General features: G+C 35.6%; 1 protein-coding gene across 6 annotated transcripts in view; it reads right to left on the bottom strand.

The window, feature by feature from the left end:
* The window catches only part of Tab2 (TGF-beta activated kinase 1 (MAP3K7) binding protein 2), a 72,948-nt gene that overhangs the window by 21,522 nt on the left and 26,155 nt on the right, over window positions 1-25,271 (bottom strand). For 4 of the 6 annotated variants that reach the window (XM_074072402.1, XM_074072400.1, XM_020173185.2 and 1 more), the window contains 2 exons: window positions 9,265-9,455; window positions 2,692-4,192 (listed from right to left, as the gene is read on the bottom strand). In XM_074072402.1, the coding sequence (XP_073928503.1) occupies window positions 2,692-4,192; window positions 9,265-9,366 (1,603 nt within the window). In that variant the 5' untranslated portion in view covers window positions 9,367-9,455. Of the gene's footprint in view, window positions 1-2,691; window positions 4,193-9,264; window positions 9,456-15,640; window positions 15,662-18,504; window positions 18,608-25,271 lie in introns of those variants that run through there. The other 2 variants (XM_074072405.1, XM_074072406.1) reach the window with 2 other exon arrangements.

Here is a 25,271-nt window from a genome sequence, read left to right on the forward strand (position 1 = left end):
ACTTTCAGACACAGTAAGTTTCAGATATCTAGTAAACATTCCAATAGAGAAGTTACCTAGGTAGCTAAATAAGCTGGCTTAGAACCAGGGAAGAAGTGTGGGTTAGTTATCAATTTGGGAGTCCTGAGTATATAATGTTATTTTAAATCAAGAGGCTGGAGCAGGGTGGGTTGGCACACACTTACAATCCAGCACTAAGGAGGTTAAGGCAAGAAGGTTTGAGTTCAAGGCTAGCCTGGGCTACATATCAAGACACTGTCTCAACACCTTCCCCTCAGAAAAAAGAAAAAAAAAAAGACAAGGTGCTGCATGCGATCACCCAAGGAGTAAGTATAGATAGAAAAGAGGTTCAAGAATTAAGCTGGGAGGCTCTGACTTCACTGGGAACAAAGAATTGGAAGGGTAAAGGGATGAGAGGTCAGAGAGATGAGGGAGAACTGGCTAAGAGTAACAAAAAGTGGGAATCCTAGATGCCAAATGCACAAAGCATTTCATAGACAAGAGGGTGATCGACTGTCAAATGCTGCTGATCTACAGATCAAGGAAGAGGAGGGCTGAAAGATGTCTACTGCATGTAGCAACAATGTCATCACAGATGACCTTGACAGCAGTTCAAGTTGACTACAGTGAGAAAAATGCTTATTGCAGGACATGCAATAGAGAATGAGAGGGAAAAATTGGAACTGGCACTTTTAAGATGAGATGGGTTGGGTGTGTTCAGGGTGGTATGGTTGTAGAGTTGGGTACATTTAAGAAACTCTTTTGCTTCAGTTATTTTTCAGATAGGGTCTTGCTTTTGCCTGGGGTGGTCAAGATCCTGGGATTATAAGTGTCCACTACTACGTCTGGCTTATTTATTGAGATTGGTTCTTGATAATTTTGCCTGGGCTGGCCTGGAATTGTGATCCTGGGTCCATCTTTGCCTCCCAAGTAGTTGGGATTATAGATGTGAGCTGCCACATCTGGTAAGCACTTTCTTTTCATATTCAAGTTAAGTATGAATAGCCTTATTAATATAATTTGTAATATTCAGTTAAATATGACTGTTTACTTGAAAATTTCCCTCATCATATTATCTTCATAAACATATAGAAGTCTGCTGTTTTGATAAAGGAGAGGAGGAAAAGAAAAGACTTGGGGGAAAAAAGAGGGAAATAATAAACAGCATATTCAGATCCATGAACTACTGGAACTAAAAATGGTTCTAGTCAGTCATAGATAAATGGGAAATATCAGCTTTAACATAATTTCTAGTGTTAGGCAATCAGAATCACCCATGGACCTCTAAAATGCATGCACACATATGTGCACGTGCACCTAGAGTCACCACTCAGACTAACTGCACAAGTTTATAGGCTGAGTTCTGGACACTTGATTTTTTGAAATCTCTATAGGTGATTATGGAATTTGAACACATCACAGCCCAGCTTGGATTGAGAATCACTAGTATATAACACTTTAAAATATAAAATAATCAGCAATAGTGTTTGCCTGGAATGTGCAAGGTTTCATCCCTAGCACTGTAAAAACAAAACAAACAAAAATAAAATAAACCTAAACAGTCAAGCTCTTCTAAGAAATTCAGTGGTAAAGTCAGTGTACTAGAAATTTTGAGAAGAATGAGCGATTTCAGCAGTCATAGCGGACTACTGCTGCAAGTGGGTGATGTTACAGTATTTTCCAACCAAAGTTAGTACACAGAATGCTTCACTAAGGATAAAGGTATGTCCTTACACTAAAAGACTCCTACTTACAACAACATTCAAGGAAAAAACCCTATAATCTCCACCTTGTTATCTGAATGCATCTAACAGTTTCCTATTGAAAATTAAGTAACTTAAGGGGTCAGATAAAATCTAATAGAAATAGTCTCTACTTGAATCAATATAGACATAATTTACTTTTATGCCAATATCTAGTAGTCTATTTCAGAAATCAATTGAGATAGGTTTAAAACTAATGTTTTTATTTGCAATTCCAAGTAAAAGGAAATGTTGCATTAGCTAACATTTAAGGGAGGGTGAAAAAGAGACAAGTATCAATTTTCTCTGAGTTATTATAGGACTCATGCAGCAATTCAGACTTTGATATCAGACTAACAGTGTTGTATCAGAAGGATGAAACTTATTTTTCAAGTATCTAGTGAAAGAAGACATTCACTTTCATGAGTTTTTATTTGCATAAATTTTAAAGGAAAGTCAGCATCACCACAGATACACAAAGAACTAAAGTCAGGCATGGTGGCTCATGCCTGCAATCTCAGCTACTTGACAGGAGTCAAAAGGATCAAACATCTAAGTCTAAGAATAGCCCAGGCAAACTTATTGAGACTCTATCTAAAAAAAATGAACGAACACCAAAAAAAACCCCACCCCAACAAACAAAAAAACCCACCCCCCAAGGACTGGGGGCATGGCTCAAGTGGCAGTGTGCTTACCTAACAAGCGCAAAGACTGGGTTCAATCCCCAGTATTGCCTTATATACAATGAAAAACTAAGAACCCAGAGTTGATTATTCTGAAGAGTTGATAACTATCAAACTTCAAGTTGTATGATAATAACATTGAAATTCAAGTTTATATGAATACTTTCAAATGTTATTATTACTTGGGATAACATTTGTTTTGTGAAATCAAATATACAATAAGCCCAGCATGGAAAATTATCCCTCCTTTTTAGTAGTAGTATTACCTTGTGTATAGGCAGCATCATCAGATCCCATACTCAATTTCCGTGCTTCACTTATTCTATCCACATGTGCTAAGGTAGGGTCCGTGAGGTGCTGAATATTCTCTGTTTCTACATAATGATCAGGATGACTTAGAAGATTTGTAAGTTCAAAGGTAGGGGACACCACCCCTGGTGAAACTGCAGGGGGTTTATTGGGAGAAACTGTAATTTTGAAAGTATATTTTGTGTTGGGTTGAGTGACCACCACTCGAGGAGAAGTTGCAGAGTTACTGCCTATTGCTCGACTTTTGGGAGGGTGGTGATGTATAAAGGCTGGACCCATGCTCACTTGCCCAGACATATTCCTGGAGGCAGCAGATGCTCCAGAATTTGTGGATATGAAGAGAGTAGGCTGATTCCGCATGCCCTGTTCATCTCCTGTGGCAGCATTAGCTGAAATGTAGACCTTAGGTTGACTACGGGAGATCATCTCATCAGTATTTGGAGGACTGGCAGCTATGTAAACAGTGGGCTGATTTCTACTTAAGGTCTGGCTGTTGATGGAAGAGGAACTGCCGGAGGTTCGAGGTCCAGAAGAGCGCAATTTTGAAGAACTGTTTCTTTGTGGGGGTTCAAGTTTGATTTCGATCTGGTTTTTTCGAGGTCCTGTTGAAATATTCTGAATGTTGTATTGGCTATGGGCAGAAGACTGTGAGCTACCAGATGAATGAACTGCTGGCGGTTGTGGAGTAGTAGGTGAACTGATGGGCATGTAGACATGGGAGGTCTGGTGGCCTTGCTGATTTGGCTGCTGGGCTGAGGTATGTGGCAGAGGATTAGATGAGGGATAAGTAGTCCAAGGACCAGGCTGCGAAGGTTGATAGACTTGTTGAGGGTTCATGGGATTGAACTGAGATACCCACCCAGAATGCTGTTGTGTCTGTCGAGTTGTACCACTAGGAGTTGTAATATAAGGCCTAATATAGATAGAATTTCCCTGTGGACTATTAAGTACAGGTGGAGGTACACCATGTATGTGCAAGGATGTAGGAGTATTACGACCAGTCTGGATATTTGGGGCTAAAGTTACCATGATGGGATTAAATCTGGGAGTTTGTTGAGAAAGGTTAGGTGTTCCTTTGCTGCCTAGGTGAAATCCAAGATGTGGTGTTGAGTTTGAAGCACCAGATGTACTGGACATTCCAAAAACATTAAAGCCTTGAGGAACATGAGCTGGTGCTGTCTGTGGCTCCTGCTGAAATAGTTCATTATTGGACTGACCACCTTGAAGCTGTCCATCACTAATGCTGTGTGTTAAAGTCCTACTTCCATTCATTCTACCCCCTTCTCTTCCATGGTGGTAAACATTCTGTGACTGCAAGTCCAAGTTGAGAGAAGTCATGTGATTGCGTAGACCAGAAATTCCAGAATCATCCGAAAAATTCAGGTCTCCTTCACCATAAAGATACCTTGTACTCTCCTGAGAGAGAACAGCACAGCAGGCATCCAGGTTATTATTATTCTATAAAACAACAACAAAAAAAATAGCTTGATGTTAATAATTAGAAGTTAATATTTAAGACTGTCATTACTACAAAAAAATTATGTGATTCACAAATGAATGGTTAATACAATTGTAATATATTTGAAACTTTTTATTTGGGAACTAGTTTTATGCAAATGATTGAATTAAAAATCGTACTGGAGTCAGGGCCTTATGCAAGCGCTCTACCACTTGAGCCATGCCTCCCGTCCCAAATCACTGTTTTTTCAAAAGCTGTTTAGTAAAATGGATTCATATGAATATAGTAAAATTATAATCTAATTAAAATACCATTTTAATGTTGAGGTAATTGACTTAAGCATGTAATTCTGTATAAGTTATTTTTAAAGTTAAATGATGTAAGTTTAGGTGTCTCAAAATATTTGGAAAATATTCTACCAATGCTTAGTCAAGTGTTACACAAAGTTTTTTAAACTAATGACCCTTTAACAAATTAATTTTTAGCATTTAAATTTAAAAAGTTCTAAATTCATACCAAAGCAATCTAACTTCCTCACAAGCTTCCTCTTAATCTATGGAAAGTATCTATCTACCAAAAATGAAATATGGGCACAGGCAGCCTCCAAAGAAACTGAGTTTGTATCTGTGTCTTTAGAGAGTGAGTCATAAAAATTCATTATAAAGAAACAAAACAAAAGCAAAAACAAGCTGTTTTTAATTTAAAGGATACTCAAAAGAAATTGCCTATTATTCATAAAACATCCACAAAAATACTTACTGAACATCTACCATAGGGACAGCACTGTTTGAGCCTGTGGAAGTCACAATGACATGTAAAACTGAACGCTTCCCCTAGAAGAGCTTGTAACTCAATTCCACAGACAAACCACGAATTTTGAAAAAATAACATTATTAACATGCCAAATAGTACGTGGTACTGAAGCTCAACAGAGTCAGTATTGCAGCAGATGAATGTAAGAAAGGACTGGCCTAGTGAGGAAGGCATGGCCTGATGGTTTTTGTAGTATATATAGGACTTGAACAGAGAAAAAAGAATTCTTGATAAAGAGAATGGCACAAGTAAAGGAGGATATAAATGTAGCAGCTAAGTTAAAGCATATTCCACACAAAGCAATTAGAATAGAACTAGCTGGAGAGGTTCAGATTGGAAATACTGAAAGGAATTGCTGCAAAAGTAGACTGCGGCCTGCCCAGCAAACATGAGGCCCGGAGTTCAAAATCCCAGTACCGCCAAGAAAAAAAAAAAAGTAGATTGGGATTAAATAATGAAGGATTTTTGAAAAATGAGTCACATTACAATTTGGCCTTTATTATAAGCAATCAGGAAAGCTACTAAATATAGATGACCAGAGTGAAGGTACAAAGGATATTTTGGGAAGATAATTCTGTTGATACTTAAGATGAAAGGAAATGAATATTCTTTTGATAAAACAAGCAGAAGACATGAAATAATGGGCACATGGTAATGGAAACGAGTCACAAAAGACTAGTCAACACAATTTGGACTAAGTGAAAAAAATTCAAAGAGAAGTAGAAGATTCAGAACCTAGAGAAAGGGGAAGTTTTAGACATTTAAAAAAAATGAAAAATAAAGTTAAATATTTGCGAGCAATTTGATGAGATAAAATCACACAAGAGAGATTTGGACTGTAAAGGTATCTTGAGGTCTTGTTAAGAAATAATGGCAGTCTATACCGTTTGAACAGGTAATTCAGAAGAAAAAGTGAGCAATGGTTGACTTTTTTCCCCTCTGAGAATCAACAATTTAAATCTCTCATACAATTAAAATCCTTTGATTCTACTCATAACTCTGAATAGATATATTCAGTTTTTCAAATAAAATTGAAAAGGTGATCACAATCTTAATCACCTAATTACTCATTATTATTATTAAACTTTATCTTTTGCCAAACCTAGCAAGTGTTTTTTGCTAACTTCAATGCCATTCCAAGAGAATTCATCTCTGTCAAAGCTCAGTGACACCAAGGAACTTGTTTTTCTTACACTTCCTCTCTACTATGATTATCAATTTAAAGATGTATTTTCCTACTAAATCCAACTCCACTTTCTTTGTAAATGCTTCATACTCACATTTACCGAGTATTCTTTTATTCTCTTGATCTCCCCCAAATCTCTTAATTTATAATTATTAATTAATGATAAGTTCATATTAAACAGCAATATTCTAGCCCCAGCTATTCCATAACTCATTGGCCTTATGTTGCTTGTTCTGTGATTGGCTAAATATGACTCATACAGGGCTAAATAATAGCTTCAACTGCTTGTGGGAGGTAGATGTATATCATACTAAGATAATTTAAAAAGTGAAAAACTAAGTTAAAAAAGAATCCAAGTGCCAACCATGTGATATTTCTATACTATTCTAAGTAAGGACTTAATTGTCAAATCTCAAAACAAAATTTAAAAACACAAATTACTCTTTTAGCTATTATAGAGAATCCACAGAACAAAGAAACAATGTGAGCAGTTCCAAAGGGAAGGACTTGAGCAGTAAATATAAGAGGAAAAAAGAAGAGAGGGTAGATCCTTCTGGAACATTCCTCAGAACACACACAGCATGCTAACCTGGCAAGGCCCTTATGATTAAGAAGTTCTGAATTAGTATTCTATGGGGGGGATCTCTCAAGATAAAGGGCAGCAGTCCACCCAACTGGAAAAGGGAGAACAGCTCCCAAAAGAGAGGCTGTCACCTCTCTTACAGGCATGTGTGGCTCATGCCTGCAATCTTAGGAGGCTAAGGCAGTAGGGGGATCTGGAGTTAAGAGACCAATCTGGGCTACATAGACAGACCCTGTCTCAAAACACAAGTGAAGGAATGAACAAACATAGAGAGAGGCTGTCACCAAATAGTCATTTATATCACATTTAGAGGTAGTGTAATTTAGAGTTCAGAGTATAAAAATATTTTCCCAAATAAACCCTTCCCGTTCTTGTCACAGTTCCTCATGTATCAGCTATCAAGTAAATTACCTGGATGGCCAGAATGATTATGAACTTTGGGCAGTACTAGGGATTGAACTCAGGGCATATGGCTTGCTAGACAGGTGTTCTACCACTGAGGCATGTCTCCAGCCCTTTTTGCTCTGCTTATTTTGGAGATAGGATATCGCTTTTTGCCCAGGCCAGTCTGGACCACAATTATCCTATTTTAAGCTCTCCCCATTGCTAGGATGATAGGCATGTGCCAGCATGTCCACCTTTTTTCCACTGAAATGGGGTCTTGTAAACATTTTGCCTGGTAGGATCTTCTTGATCTCAGCCTCCCAAGATGCCTGGCTCAGCTTGTTTTCTTAATATACTGTGAAGAGTACATTAGAGCTCTTTATTTTTAAAAATATCTTAAGCACACTTAGTATGTGGCTCAAATGGTAGAGTGCTTGTGTATGAAGGCTTGGTTTCAATCCCCAGTTACCACCCCCCACCCAATTTTTTTTAAAGTAATTCTACAAAAGATACTGTGTCTCACTCTCAGTTAATCTGTTTTCAAATTTCTACAACTGAGCTATGGGGAAGTGTTCTAGATAGTTGTTTTAGGGAGAGGGACTTGGGTCCCTGCCCCCCGCTATCTCAGTTCCTTCCCCATACCCTCCAACTCTCATCCTTAATACCTCTTTTTCCACTCTTTTTTCCCTTTTACATTCTATATTGATAAATGTGAACTGCTGATTCCTTCACCAAGTATTTATTATGGGCCTTCACTATTATCATTCCTTCTAATATTAACTGGTAACATTTATTGAGCACATCATGAATCAGATATCCCTACTAGTTGCTTACCTGCATTATCATATTTTATTTTCTGTGAAGTTTTCTAAATTCTTTATTACGGTTGAGGAAATGAAGATCAGAAAATAAGAGTCAGAGAGGTTAATTAAATTACTGCTAGTAACAATCAAAACTCGAACTTAGGTCTGTCCATTGCCAAAACAACGCTCTTAACCACTGTTCTATATATATAGAAAGAGCCAGGTAAGTCTAGAGAATCCCATGCAGCTCAGGATACCTCCAGCATAGGTGTGAAGAGGAACTGGATAAGCATCAGGCTTCAGAAGAACCCAGGATCCCATATCAGATTGCTATGCCCTAGTCAAGACACTTGAAATTCATTCCAAAGGATAAGGAGAACAACAGAAATTTTAAGCATGTAAATATATGAAAAAAATCTACATTTAAGAAGACATTTTGGCAGAAGTTAAGAGGATGGATTGGAGACCCCGAAACTGGGTTAGGCTAAAGGCTGGTAGACCAATTAAAAGTATAGATAGAAGGTGATAAGGGTTTGATGTTGTCACTTGATATTCAGTATAGAGTTGACTAAAAAAATTTCATACAATTTCAAACTTCAAAAATCGTTTGTTTAAGTATGTCTGAGAGCCCAGAATAATTTTTTGAGAGAAAAATTCCCAGTTTAATCAGACAGGAAGGCAGAACTATCACCAAATATTTAAAGACTTCTAGAATTGAGCATACTAAGAACAATGTAGAAATTGTTTTTACATTAATTGGAAAACTTAAAAGTTAAATTTGAAAATATAAAACCAAACTTTTTCCTTTAGAATGTGCAAGTTAGGCACTGTCAAATCAAATATCTTCACTTTACAGATAAGTGAATCACTAAGAGGCCTGGGCAAAATACCCCTGGAGTGCCAAATTAGTATTAGAATCCAAGATTTCTGACTCTTTAACAATTTTTTTCACTTTTATATAAAGATCTGGAATTTTAAAAAGTTCTGACAGAAGAGGAGGTGGCAAAGTAAAGCAAGCTCATAGCTAGTACACATGGGACCATACATCAATGCTTTCCATTAAGCAATCATTTAATCCTTGTATCTACTCTACAAAATAGGTATTGTCTACATTACAGATGGGATATAGAGAGCCAGCCCAATCTTGCCAAAGGCCACATGGCTATCAAACACCAAAGTTCATTTCTTTTCCATCACAGCACACTAATGCCAACAAAAAAGAGAACTTACAGGAGTTTTCTTCCAATGTTTAAAAAAAGACCACATTTGTATTAATACGTTCAGAATCCATTGAACACTGACCTGTAACATACACCTGGATACAACAACTTCAGGTACTTCAGGGAATTTTTGTCGCAGGTCATGTAAAACCTGAAAATCAATTTGGTGGCTTCCTTGGGCCATTCGTATATTGCCTGCTCAGGACTATTTGTACAGTAGGCAATTCTAGGCCTTAGCAGAATTAGTACTCATCTCTTCTGTCCAAGCATTTTCTGTGAAAGAAAGAAAAGAAATTTTAATGAGAACTGATTATAGAATGAAAACTGTTGTGGATTTAAATTTACAGTACAAAAGGGTATGGGATGTGCCTTAGCACTTAACAATATAAATGATAAAGATATTATTTAGGGGCCAGGCATGGTGGCTCATGGCTAAAATTTCGGCTACTCAGGAGGATCATAATTTGAGGCTAGTCTGGGCAAAAAGGTAACAAGATTTCTTCTTAACCATTAAGCCCTGTGGGTGTGGTGATGCGCTGACAGGATTGCTGTACAAGGCTGTTCCAGGTAAAAAACTACAGACCCAATATAAAAAAACAAAAGCAAAAAAAAAAAAAGGGTGAGAGTGTGGCTCAAGAGGTAGTGCCACTACCTACCAAATATATTATTTAGGCCTATAATGCTTTCCGTATAGTTACAATGCCTTTTCTGTACCATCAATTACTAATGGTAAACTTACATATTGTCTAATTCCTTGGTATTTGCATGCACCACAATGGGGATGCCAGAGGCATCCAAGTAGGAAATTACTGTCAAGGTTGTCTTCCCTCATCCTTTTGAAAAAGGGAGAATGAATAACTACTATTTTTTTTAATGATACAAAATCTTATTATTATTTTTTATTTAAAATTCTTAAAAGAATCTGGAAAAAAAAAAGCGGTTCCAAAAAGGTTACACGCTTTATCTAAAACTTAATGATCTGTAATCTGATGTATTTTTAAACTTTGCTTTATTTTTGAGATATGCTTAATTCTTACTGCTTAATTCATTCTCTGGGGTTTAGCAGTATTTTATTTCCAGTGTCTTTTCTATTAAATCAGCATCTGAAGAATATTGATACGTAGTGTCAACAACAGAGGTACTGATTTCATTGGCTTGGAGCATCCTGGGCATTCAGGTTTTTAAAATCCTCCCAGGTGATTCTAACGTGTGGCCAAAGTTAAGAACTTTCCCTTTCCCCTTTTTATTCTTAATGTTCCTTAATGTAAATCAGGCTTAATCTTAAACACTTCTTAGGGATATAAATAGGATATATTAAACCTAAATAAAATATTTAAAGCCATACTCTATTCAATTATCAATTAAAATACATTTCATTTTAGGATAAATTTAACAAGACATAATCTCTTTCAAACTAATTTCTCATGTGTACTATTTCTCCTTTAACTTCATTAATGTTATCCTAAAAAATAAAAGTCTATAAATTCTATGAATGTAGGGACTAGGACTCTTGCTCATTAATGTGTACCTAGCACTTTACAGTATTCAACGTAATACAGCGTTTTTGAATAGATTTGGTGATGACGGTCAATAGAACAAAGTTCATTTAGATTTAACATACATTACACCTTTTAGTTTTTTCATAATCACCACACCTCTGCTTTCCCCTCCATTCTTATACTGTTTTTTCTTATACCATTTATTGATTTCTGACATATATTTGATTCATTATCTATCTGCCTTCCAAACATAACTTCACAGGATCAAGGACTTTGAAGTTCACTGCTGTATCCCGGATATAGATCATTCCTGGCTCACAAAAAGATACAACATTCATTGGATGAAATAAAGGTTTTACTGGAAGATTCCTTCATATTACAGTTTCTAAAACACATTTCAAGTGAGTAAAGTTTGGAAAAAACTTTTTTATACACAATTTTAGGGAGAGGCAAATAAATCCTCAGGGTAAACAAGGAATAATACCCTTATAATTTAAAAGAGGATGAACTATGAAAACAAATTTATCTTATTCTGTTATTAAAACATATACAGAAATCTCTTACCATACTTGCTTACTTATCTAATGGACTCTGAGTATACAAATGAGAAATTATTAAAATTTACAACTGTACTTTTATATTTGTGTGGTGTTAGGGTTCAAACCCAGAGTCTTGTGTGTGCTACTAAGTATTCTACTACTAAGCTACATTCCTAGCCCGTATACCTTTTTTTTTGTACTAAATAGCTCCTTTTAGACCAACTTTCCATGAATAAAAACTATAGACACTAGAGAAAGTATTAAAAAACCAACTACTTGAAGGCAGAAACAGATAAGCAAAGGGCAGTATTTAGAAGATGGGAACAATTGAATCTGGAACGTCCCCGAAAGGCTCATGTATTGAAGGCTTTGGTCCTCAGCTGGTTGGTACTATTGAGAGGATGGTAATTGCAAGAGTGGGGCCTTGTTGGTGGAAGTAGGTCCTGGAAGGATATACATCTTGTTTCCAACTTCCTGACTGCTGTGAAGAGAGCAGTTTTGCTCCACCACACACTTCTCACCATGCTGTTGTCTCTCCACAGGGCAAGAAACATTAGACCTGGGCTGATGGAGTGGATTAAGACCAGTGCCTGCCTAGCCCTGAGTTCAAACCCCAGTACCACCAAACAAACAAAAAAAACCAATGGAGTAAAGTAAGTGACCATGGACTGAAACCTTAGAGATCATAAGCCAAAACAAACTTTTCTTTCTTTAAGCTGATTGCCTCAAGTATTTTGTCACAGTGACAGAAAGCAGATGAACACAGTGACCTCCACTTTAAAATGGCTTTCAGCCAGAGAGCAGGCCCCAGTTGGTTTGGGTAACTAAAACCCAGTTATAAGACAGCAGTCTTTATTTGTCTGATGAACCAAAACTTGGCATGGTACAGACAAAGCTGAAAGTCTAGTGAGTACATGATGGAAAGGAAAGGAAGACTAAATTTTATGTATACCTGCTGCATACATGCTTGGACTCTGAACTACACATATGTAAGACAGATTCCAAGCAGCCAGGCTAAGGTTAAAATAACTGATCTGAGATTCTTGAGTGTTGTTTTGAGTTGAGGAAAGTCAAGAGGCCACGGAAACAAGCCAAATATAAATATCCATTGGAGGAACATAATAGAATCCAGAGTCTCTACCTGTCATTCATGGACTAAAAACAATCCAAAACCAGTACAAACAAGAAACAGGAAAAAGTGAGCCATACTGAAGGGAAAGACAGGCACTGGAGAGCAAGCCTAAGGTGACTCAGCTGCTAAAGCTAGCGCAGGACTGTGAAGCAGCTATTTTAACTACACTCATGAACGTAAGGCAAGTAGGTTTGAGCTTCTCCACAGAGAAACAGCAACTGTGGATACAAAAGAAGAGCCAAGTGGGAATTTAGGAGCTAAAAAGTAAAATACTGGAAACAAGAAATTGACTGGACAGGTTTAACTACAGATTGGAAATGGCAGAAGAGTCAGAAAACTTGAAGGCAAGCAATCCAGAAGACAGAGAGAAATAGGGTCCAGTGGGAAAGGATCAAAATGTCTACTGTACCTGTAATTAGAAACTAGGATGAACAAGGACAGAGAGTGGGGTATATAAAAAATGTGAAGAAATAGTGGCTAATAATATCCCAAAGTTAGTAAAAGATATAAATTTATACATTTAAGATCAGTGAACCTCAAATAAGGAAAGTAAGATAAAATACAGGAGCAAAATATAGTCAAAATGCTGAAAACCAAACAGAAAGAAAATCTTAAACACAGCCAAGTAAATAACACAGGGGAAGAGCAATTCAACTGAATGCTGACTTCTCACAGTGCTGAAACGGAAAAAAAAAAAAAAAATCACATTGTCAACTCATATTCCATACCAGCAAGAGCAAACTTTCAGTATGAATGCTAGAAAACTATTTTAAAGCATAGCCTTTGTGGAGGAGTAATTGATTTGTAAGGAAAACCAATCAACCAACCAACCAACCAACCAAACTGGTATTTACTTAATTTCAGTATGAAAACTAAGAAAAATCTCGTCAAGCTTACTCTGAAAAATTATTTTCCAAGCAAAATGGAGACATTTTCTATGATAAGATGCAAAAGGACTACTCTTCTAAGAAAAGAATAAAGAAACCACTCTTCATAAAACGTTCCAGCATTATGTATTTATGGACCTAAACTTTACAATGATTCAGGAGCATTCATTCCTTAATAATTCTAAAGAGTAGCAGAATACACACAGAAAGACAGAACAGGACAGTAATTATATTGGAGAGGGTTGTAAAATGCATTGTATTCTTTTTTCTCCTTTAGGAGTATATATTTTTGACCTCTCAATAAAACAATTATTATGACAGTAAAGAGTATCAGTTAATGGCTCGGACTGCAAGCTTTGCTTCATATTTGCTTAATTTATCATGTTGACTACTTCCAGGACTAGAAGTACACACAAAGCTCCCACAAGAAGAGACTAATCTCCATGCTAAAAAACAACAACAAAAAAAAACCACCAAAAAACCTACAAAGCAAGCAAGCAATAGGACTTATAGATCTGATCAAAATTTGGGTGATTATGATTATAGCATTTAAAATTGGTACTATCATTATCATCTACAACCACACACTGAAGGAATGCCTTGTCTGCAGCATATACTGTGCCGGAGATATGTCTGTGTCCTTGCCAAGAAGATTACGGAAACTCCTGGATTAAAGGTTTAAAATGACAAGCTTATAATTTAGATAACTATTTTAAGTTACTCTTTATTATACCGACTGTCTGCCATCTCTCTTGTTGCTAACGTAGCTACAGTTTTCATCTCTTCTGAATCATTCAAAAACAGAGAGCAAGAAAGACAGGTGGAATCCAAATCAAGAACTGCCTCAGAGGGATGAGGGAATGGGTCAAGTGCCTGCCTAGCAATCATGAGGCCCTGGTTCAAAACCCAGCACTGACAAAAAACAAAACAAAAACCAAAAACCTACCTCAGAGGCCATCAAAATGTGGAAGTTTTATTTTTAATAATAATGACTGAGAAGCCACCTAAATATTTTAAACTCAGGGGTAGGGAAAGTGACATGGAGAAAGGGCAAATGATATAAAACAACCAGCGCTGGAGGTATAGCTCAAACGGTAGAGTGCCTCCTTAGCAAGGGAAAGTCCCTGAGTTTAAACCCCAGTTTAAAAATAACACCTTCCTCAAACCCACAAACAAACAAAACCTACTACAGTATAAGCCAAGAAAAGATAATTGCTTATATTGCAGAAAGACCAACAGAGAGCTTGGGTAGAAAGAAGTGGAAAACTTAAGGGATAGTCCCAAGTAAAAACTTTTAGGACTGGGGTCGTAGCTTCGTGGTACAAGCACTTGCTTAGCATGCTCAAGGCCATGGATTTGATCCTCAGCACTGAGAAAAAAAGAAAAAAGATAGAACTTGATGGATTAGATACTAAGATGAATGAGGGGGAGTATTAAGAATTCAACTTGCTCAACTAGATAGCAGTACCATCTATGAATGAAAAAACACTGGGGAAGTCCAAGAGTATAAAGAGAGGATTCTAAGTATGGCTTTCAACATGTGGAATGCAGGCTACCTTTGAAACATCTGAACAGAGCTATGTCACAGGTGTTGGGAAACGTGACGCCGTAACTCAGAAGGAGTTTGAGCTTGCAGATAAAAAAATTGAGAGGCATTTTTGGTGCTGGCAATAGTTAAAAACTGAATGTAGATGAGATAATCCTACTGACTGTATAATTTAAGAACACCTGAAGAAATATATTCTTGGTTATAATATGGTTAAAATACTAACAGTCACTATTTTTTTTTTCATAAAAGCCAACATTCCTTCTATCTCCAATAACCAAACAGTGTGGTAAATAATGATTTAAGATATCTTAATGATTTTTTGATCAGGAGATAATTTAGCATGACGGTATACTGTAATGAGAACTTAATTTTTTTAAAAGCAGAGATACATAAATAGTTTAGAAAGCCAGATAGCGCTACAGGGCTTACTTACTTATCAAGGAAACCAGCAGTTTCCCTCCTCATGCCTCTCTACCAATTCCTACTTGCAGAGTATTCACTGTTTCTCCAAATTCTTACACAAGAAGATGGCGGGATAGCTTCCTGAACTTTCAATTTTACACATAATCTAGGAATCTCTAAGACTTAATTTTGTAATCCAGTCCTTACCTCATATATGTGCATACACTTTGCCACCTCCACACTACCTTTGCAAACTTACTTCACAAGTTTTGCTTAGTATTCAGTGTCTATATTACCTTTTTTTCTACAATTACTATTAGCCTTGAGTCACTTAGTCTATAAAAAAAGGATGGATTACATCTTTCCCTTCCTATACTAGCATTTCAGAAAGAAAAGTGTGTTCTTAATTAAAAAACAAAAACTATAGAATATCAATCAAATGTGACCTACCCAAAAGCTGGCTTTCCATCAAGGCTAATAAAACAGAAAAGATCTTGAAATTCTAACTGGGGTGGGAGGGAAGGGGGAAGAAGACAAAGGAGAAACACATTAACTTACTCCTGAAATGATAGATTTAGATGAGATGCATTACATTATAACAAACTGCCTTGATAAGATACTAAACCACAGCAGGTTAAGGTACTGTTACAAAACTTTCAGAAGAAAGATAATTATTGTGGTATTTAAGTCCTTCCAAAGTCTACGCAGCTTTAGCTTTTCTATTTATTTAAAAAGGTTATCATCTTCTACTTTTCTTTCTTTCTTTCTTTTGGTGGTACTGGCTTGAACTCAGGACTTTGTGCTTGCTGGGCAGTAGTTTTACGACCTGAGCCATGCTACCAGCCCCAAAGGTTATTATCTTCTGATGCAAAAATCTGATACATGCAAAAAAATTGCCTATATACTAGTAGCAGTTACTCATGAAAACTGGCACACAATTTTTATATAAAAGATTAGAAAATGAAATACAGAAGAGTTGCATTATTATAGGTCTCAAAGAAAGTTTAACATAAAGAAACTTATTACTATACTTATATTAATACAGTTAACAGAGAATTCTTACACTATTACCTCAAATGATACTGTAAGTACATTTAGAAAAATTCATTCTTGCTTTGGGCAGAAAAAAGCCTCAGCTTCAGTTGCAGCAAGATGGTGTACACTAGGCTAATTAAGAATCTCTTTTTGAGCTGGGCGCTGGTGGCTCACGCCTGTAATCCTGGCTACTCAGGTGGCAGAGATCAGAAGTATCAAAGTTCGAAGCCAGCCTGGGCAAATAGTTTGTGAGACCCTATCTTGAAAAACCTTATCACAAAAAACTGGGCTGGCAGAGTGGCTCAAGGTGAAGGCCCTGAGTTCAAGTGCCAGTACTGAAAAAAAAAAAAGCGTATTTGTCTCAATGCATAGCAGAGCAATTCCCTGGTGCCAGAAACAAAAGACAGAAGTGAAAGTAAGTATAATAAGCACACAAGTCAAAATGCTGTGGTATATTGGGGGTGGGGGAGACAGGAAGGAGAGGGGTAGCAGTTATCAGAACCGGATGCCATATAAATATGATACAAAAGACAGTGCTATCTTCCTAAGTTAGGAATGAGTCCTGAGGAAATAACCTAAGTTTAAGTATATGCACAACATAGTTCAAGGCACTGCTTTCTGACAGCAAACAACTAGAAAGAAACCAGAAAGTCTAACTTTTGGAGAGCTGCTCTTCATACTGTAATCTATCAATATCTGACTATTATGCAGACATCAAACCTTAAAAAACCCCTTAAAAGGTAAGGAAATGATCAATTTTTGGCAAAACCAGAAAACATTACCATGTAATCATTTTTGTTGTGGGAATAATAAGATTGGAAGGAATACAAACAAAAAAGTACTTGTATAAGGGTGGTAAGGCTCATGGTAACCTTTGGTTTATTACAAGATAATGATTGAGGGCTGGGGATGGAGCTCAACGATACAGAGCTTGCACAGCATGTACGAAGGCCCTGGGTTTGATTCCCAGCACTGCAAAAATAAAATAAAAAATTTAAAAACATTTTAATAAAATTATAAATTCAAAAATGATTAACATTAGCACCAAAACGCATGTCAATACATCATTTGGTGAGTGCAAGGAAACAGGCATTTACGTCCAGGTATTGATAGTGCAATCTTACAATCCCTACAGATGTCAATTTGGCACTCTATCAAAATGAAAACTGCTCATCTTCTTTTACTTCATGATTACTTTTATAGATACAGTTGTTCAGAAAATTACATGTATTTACAATAACAGTGTTTACAATGACAAACCATGTAAGCTACTTATGTATGAACTGTGTTCATTTATGTAATGGAGTACTATACAATCATTAAAAGAACTAATATGAAATAATTCTCAGGATAAACTATTCAGTTAAAATGCAACCACCATTAAGTTCAGAACAGTGTTCAGTGTTCTCTTATGGTACATCAGACAAGAACACACCCAGTTTTTCATGCACAAGTATACAAGAACTAGTAATACCTTTGCAGTCTGTTAAAAAATACACATAAATAATTTAAATTTAAAAGCAACTCATATTTAATTAATACGTTATATTCTATACTAAAAATATATTTACTGAAGAGGGAAAATGTGTTTTACATCCAGTATTATAATTCAGAGATGGCAGAAAAAGAGTGCCTAGAAGTGATACGTAGCCCAAGATTACCTGAAATTCTAAAATTAAGACTGAATTTTAGGACATGATTTTATGATAGTATCTTGCATTCTAAAATATCAAGTATTCATTTAATTAGTAAAAATTTTGAGAGACACACAGTGCAAAATTAGGTCGGACAGGACGTTTTACCTACTTCTCTAGATTACAGTATCAAATAATCAAACAGATGTACTAATTAAGGTGAGCTGATGCTGCACTCATAATAACTAAATAAACATACCAGGGATATGATCTCATTTTGGATAGCTGAGGTTGTGGCCAATTAGAAGTACATAACTGAGGTTTTAAAGCGTATTAAAATGTCTAATCAGGAAACCGAGGAGAAATGTAGTTACATTTTATCTAGACATCTATTAATACTGAGAAGAAAAGCAAATAGAGAAGCATAAATATAATTTTGTGTATAAATATAATTTAAACTTCATAGTTTTGGTGATGAGCCGTATATATATTTATATACATATATATATACAGAGAGAATATGCTTATCCCCTCCCCCCGTGTATGTGTGTGTAATGTACATAGCCTACTCTCTACACAAAACTATGTATATATTTTCTATATATAATAGGATCTTATAATGTGAGAAATAAAAATAATACACACCTAAAGAAAAATTTGAGAGCTGGAGGTGAGGCTCAAGCTGTACAGTGCATGCCTAGCAAGTGCGAGGCCTCAGTTCAAACCCCAGTACTGTCCCCCCTCCAATCTGAAAATAAGGAGAACAGTCTATTAGGTATATACATCATTGATCATCTAGCCATTCTTTCTTTGTTTCTTGTTTTTTTATTTTTGAGAGAGCATTTTACTATGTAGCTCAGGCTGGACTGGAACTTGCTATGTAGCTAAGACTGACCTTGAACTCATGATCCTTCTGCCTTACCTCCAAAATGCTGGTAGTATAGGTGTGCACCTCTACATCTGGCAACTCTAGCTACTCTTATAACAAATAAGTTGCTCCCAAAATTTATCTAGAAAACTGCATTAAAATTTGTACATGGAACATTTTCATATTTAGATTATTTTCTCAGCACATGACAATATTAAAGATTCACGACAGCAAGGTGAAAATACGACATAGGTTAACATTTAGATTTCATTACAATTTTGACTTAAAAGTGCACACCTCTGCATTTTTTCCTAACACCTGCCTAGTTGTTTGATTGCTAGCCTTGAGTCAGTGATTTTTCAGTCCTGGATGCACATTAAAATGACTGGTAGGAGAAAATGAAAACAGTGAGCATCTCTGAAGAAGAAGAGGGGATTTGGGAGAGCATGGAGAGAGAGCCTTAAGGACCATTCTTGTCTTCACTCTAGAGATGACCCATTTTCCTTCTATTGAAAGTATATTCCTTTCCTAATAAACTTTACTATCACTTTTACTGAAAAATAAAGTATATGCTAATAATTAAAAATAGATGTAACCAAACACTGGTAAATATTTCAATCTCAATTTCTTAAGCAGCTATTGTCTCATTTCCCAACTAAATGAATACTAGCACTGTATTTAAGATACATACATTTGACACACAGAGGTGGCTATTTAGGTAAAAATTCTAGGATTCCATGTATTTATTTTTGAAGCTTAACTGTTTTCTTGGGCAATTCATTTAATTTCTTTGTGCCTCAGTTTGCTCTTTTATAAAATAGTGTTTTCAATAGCTATCTCATTAGATTGTTATAAGAATTAAATGGATAATCCATTTGAAGGTAACAAAAAATACACTGTGTCAATAAAATAGTTGATGCTGTCATTTCATTCTTTGTAAAATACAAAACACAACAAAAGTTACAAGGATCAGTGACCATTTAACAAAAATTAATTACACCCTCCTGGGCTAGAGCAAAAAAAATTTCAGTAATAGTAATGATTATAGTAATAGCAATTATTTTTCTTTAATAATTGTTATTAGTAATTGTTAATCTTGAATACAGTGGATTTGCACAAAGTAGAAAGTAGTAAAACTTCAGTAAAGAGGGCTACATGCTATGGTGGCTGCAGAAAACTCAAATTGGTCAAACCTTTGGGGCCTTCCTTTGCAGTGTACATGGGACACATAGCTAGTGTAATTAGGGAACTTTGAGATGGCTACCTGAAAAGCCCAACACTACCTTGTGTACGAGTACTAGAGAAGTACTACAAATTGTGCTACAAATATTTAAAAGGATCTCTCTGGACTGAGGGAGGGATACATAAGGTTAAAAGTATGATATCAGCAAGGCAAAATAGTAGATGGTTGTGGAGATCATGATATCCTTGGGTAGAACATAAAAGGAAGGACAAAAGAAAGAGATTATAAAGCAGGTGCAGGCAGTGAGGGAGCTGTTATGAGAGAAAAGTCAGTGAATGCCTCACCTGTGTGATGGTTTTTATTAGGGAAGGCCTTGAACACTAACACTAAAGCTTTAACATTATTGTGCAAAACTAGATACATATCATGTTTTTATTTGTTTTTGAGACATGGTTTTGCTATGTTCCAGGTTGGCCTGGAACTCCCTGTTAGTAGTCCAGGCTCATTTAGGACTCCTGATTTCCTACCTCAGTTTCTCCTGTGCTTACATGACTGTGACTGGAACAAATTCCTTTAACCTCATGTTAAATATCAAATAGTAATATTTATAAATATTTAAAATTCACTTTTCAACTGCATCAGGATTTCATAGTAACTACTAGAGATGATGCTATTTTCCGTAAACTATGAAATGCTGAGTTTGACAGGATCCTAGGAAGCTATTTTATAAAAGTACATCATTTAAGAAGTTAGAAAAAAGCCTGTTGCCCAGTGGACTCCTTGCTAGACCTCTTTCTTCATATCCTTCATCTGGCTTTACCTCTTACACAAACAAGTCTTTATGTAAATAATGTTAGTTCTAAGGTGGCAAGACCATCTTATACACCGCTGTATCCTAAGTACTTAGAAAGCAGATGGCAAGGATTTGTTGCAATAAACCTCTAAGTATCAGAGTACATCTACCTTTTAAAGACTACTGTAAATAGCAGTATCTATCCTCCCAAACTTGTGTCAGTTCTGCTATAACATCTATTTTGAAATGACGTATGTGTTCCAATACAATGGATATATTAGGCAAAAATCTGATCATTAAGTAAATTTTGATACAATTTCATATGGGAAAAACACTAGATGAATATGAAAAATCATATCTAGCTGAAACAAGTAGCATTTGAGTACACAAAAAGTAAACATGACCATACTTCTAAAATCTACCAGCTGCCTTCTCTGCATATTATGAATTAGTCATATCTTAATTCATGAACTACAACTCTTTTTGTGCTCACTTTCATAAGCAGGTCTTGTTCAAGGCAAAATACAGTATTTATTGTAATATTTATGTATTTCTAAACTATTTGACATGAGAAAAATAGTACTGTTTTTAAAGATTCTTTTTTTTCCCCTAAATGTTAACAGATGAAGCTTTTGAGTGCTATATCCCTCATCTCACCTTTTCCTATAAGTCTTGAATTATTTGTTTGTTTTTTTTCCAGGGGGGGCATGTTTTTGCATTTCATAGTTCTTTTTAGGAACACATTAAATTTTAACAGAACTGGATATATATCAAGATTCCTCTGACTTCAACTACTATTAAAACCTAATCTCTCCAGGATGCCCCATGGAAAGGCAGAACGTTTCTATCTATCTGGTTTGCCAATATGATGCTAGCAATTTCTTAATACTAATTACAATTCATGTCTCTTCTGTGGATTGGCTGACATTATCAGATGGCAATGAGGTATTCCGAACTAATATCTTCACCACTGAAAGGACTTATATGCAGTAAGAATAGCTGAATATTTTAAAGCAAGTTTGAAATCTTTTAACCTCAATGAAGATTTCAAATTTAAACCTAAAACAAGAACTGCATTACACCTAGGTACATATTTTAAATACTCTTTACATTACTGATATATTATGCGAGTATCACATCACAGACTCGGTAGGTAACACTTGACACACTTCACATTTGATGAACTTTTAAAGAATTTACATGTCATTAAACTCAAAATGTCAGCACTATTTTTATAGCAAATTATTACAATTGTAGTTCTTGTAGTACTGTTACAATTCCATCAGTGCAAAACACTTAAAAATCCTATATCAAAGTTACTTTATGATAAAATGTAAAAATTATAGCTACACAACAAAAAACCTAAAATTCAAGTACTATCAAGATTTAAGATAAAAACAAGATCTTTATAATTGAGCTTTTGTATTAACTTTGCCATAAAACAGTTGTATTAATGAACCATGTCATATTAGTTATTTACAAAAAAAAAGTAACAGAAACATACCAAATCAGTCATCCAATGCTAAATACTTTTAAGTTAGCTATCATGTTCAGTTTTATAGTGTTAATTAAAAGCTTGAAAGGAGCATAGGGTTGATACAAAAAAACAGCTATCTCAAATTTGGAAGCCTAGAATAATTTATTTCCCAAAGAAAGCAATAAACATTAATAGCTAAGTAACATAATGATCCATACTACCTCCTCTTAAAAAGAAAACTTCCTCATTTTCTCATTTAATGTATGGCCTCAAGGCCATGGATGCTGACATTTCTTATGGTTAAAAAGCTCACCAGTTCTAAGTTCTTCTAAAAGGAATGTGCAAGTCAGCCACACTTGGCAATTTATGTATTGTGGCTTTGTAGTGGGTACTACCATTTTCTAAGCACTAACAAAAGTGTAATAAATTTGAGGCAAAACATAGTATGTAATCAACTACCTTGAGTGTACTTTCCACTGCATATCTCACGATTACTTTTAAATACATTAGGGCTTTAAGATGAAAACAACGTTACTTTTCAGTGCTCCCTTTCACTGTAGTTTTTAGATAATCTATCCTGTGCATATCATCCTTTAAAAAAAATGGGAGCTAAGTGTTATTAAGTTATTAATGGGTAAGAGGGAAAGAGAAGAAACAAAAACAAAAGTGCTTTAATGAACCAGTTTCTAGCTGGGTGCTGGTGGCTCACACCTGTAATCCTAGCTACTCAGGAGGCAGAGATCCAGAGGATTGCAATTCAAAGCCAGCCCAGGCAAATAATTCACAAGACTATCTCGAAAAAAATCTATCACAAAAAAGGGCTGGTGGAGTGGCTCAAGCAAACAAAAACAAAAACAAAAAAACAAGATCCAGTTTTCATCTGACACCAACCATAACATTTATAATGAACCAATTAACTCAATGATATGTAAAAGTTGTAATAATCTGGTGAAATATTAATTTAAAAGTGGCACTTTACTGTAGAGATTCAGAGAAAGAACAGGTTTCACCAAATGATCCCCATGGAGTCTCAATCCCTTATAGGCCCCTCATCTTTTCCTGCTTATCTCATATAACTTGCTCATCTTTCTTCCTTCTAACGTCACAGGCCCTGGCTAATGTTTTCCTCATAGTAGACTGCTGGCAAGCTGCTAGGGTTCTATGTGTGCGGGGTGTGTGTATGTGTGTTATAGCATTGGGAGTGTGAGGATTAAACTTATGAGTGAGACAGTATAAATGGATATTTGTTAGTAATAATAAAGTATAGAATTCTCTATCTATGTATTTATCTATATCTATATAAAGCATCAAATCTAGACAGAAACACACCTGTATAAAGAGGTGCATAAAAGAATGGTCACACTAGTGTGAATTAACAATACAACCTCAATGTCCAACAAGAAGGAATAAATAAATTATTGTATAGCCATGCATCTTTTTTCTTTAGTGGAGTAAGATATTTAAATAATTACATGGAAAAACCTATGTTACTGATTAAAAACTTAAGATGCAGAATCCATGTAAAACATGCCATTTGTGTAAAACAAGGGATAAAAAATATTTCTAAGGAGATATTTTTATATGAGTGCATAGGAAAGGTCTGGAGGTAGTTCAAGGAGATTTACTTTAAAAAAAAGTTTTTTTCCTTGAGCCTGAGTCTTACTTTGTAGCCCAGGTTGGCCTTGAACTCATTATCCTCCTTCCTCTGCCTGTGGAGTGCTAGGATTATGAGTGTGCACCACCATGCCCAGTTTTATATTTTAAACTTTTTGTAAAAATATATTCATGCATTACTTAAAAGCATAAACAACTGAGAGAATTAGAGCAGAGTAAATATTTTCTTATAAAATTATTCTTTACATATTTCCCCCTAACATTACTTGTATTTTAATGTGTGGTGCTGACAGAAGAGTAAAAGTAAAACAGAGTGAGTTATGTGAAAATACCTGTATTTTGCCAAACTCAGCTATTTTCAAGTAATTCAAAGCCTATGCTGTCTGTGCTTGAAACTGTTATGATGTAAACAGTTAAAAGCTGCAGCAATCATCAATTATCAGAATGCCTGAAAAATGAGACAGTTATGTTTTAAGTGTTACTTACAAGTTCATATGTTTATGTCCACGACTAACCATTTCCAAGCTTAATCTCTTAATTCATAACCCACAGTCAAAACAAAAAAGCCAAGTGAAGGTGAACTATTATTTACTCAAGACCCCAAACTAAGCAAGTTGTACTCATCTGCAATGAGACAGATTAACTGGTTAAGAGAGAGGTAGGGATTAGTAGAGAGTAGGAGAATTCCCCAATAAACACAATACCCTTTTGGAAAGTTATATACAAAGGTGGGCAAGACACTATTTTTCTGAGCTTACAGTATAATCACTTTGATTCAAGCACTTACTAGAGTCCTATGCTAAATTCTTAATGTGTATTATTTCAGTTACTTCCCACACTATAACTGCAGTGAAGATTAAAAAGAAATTACAGACAACACTCTTCATATAATGCCTGATGTCACCTCAACAGCCCTCACTCTATTGCAGTCAGCTTTTCAAAAGACTCACTAAGAGCTCTTCAACAGATTCCTGTCTACTAAGTTTAGTCCAAAATCCTTCACCTGACATTTGAAAATATGGACAACATAGCTCCATTTCCATCAAATCCCAACTATTCTCTAAGCAAACTACATTGTTATAATTTTTTAGAATACTTAACTGAGGAATACTCACTCTTGCCACCCTCCAAGGAATTTTATCCTTTAAAGTTCAGTAGAAATACTACCTTCTTCACAAAGCTCATTCTCTCTGGCAATTTCAATTATATTGTTTACAGCTCTATTAGTACTTTCATACCACAACTGTCCCTCAGTATCCAAGGGGGATTAGTTCCAGGACCTTCAAAGATATCAGAATCAGCAAACACTCAAGTATCTTTTATAAAATACATTTGCATATAACCTATGCACATCCTCCCATATTCTTAAATCTCTAGATTACTTATAATACACAATGCAATGTAAGTTATATGTAAATCATTGTTACACTACCTTGTTTAGGGAATAATTTTTTAGAAGTCTGTATATATGCATTCA

This window comes from Castor canadensis, chromosome 1 (genome assembly GCF_047511655.1).
Source record: "Castor canadensis chromosome 1, mCasCan1.hap1v2, whole genome shotgun sequence".
Classification (NCBI taxonomy): Eukaryota; Metazoa; Chordata; class Mammalia; order Rodentia; family Castoridae; genus Castor; species Castor canadensis.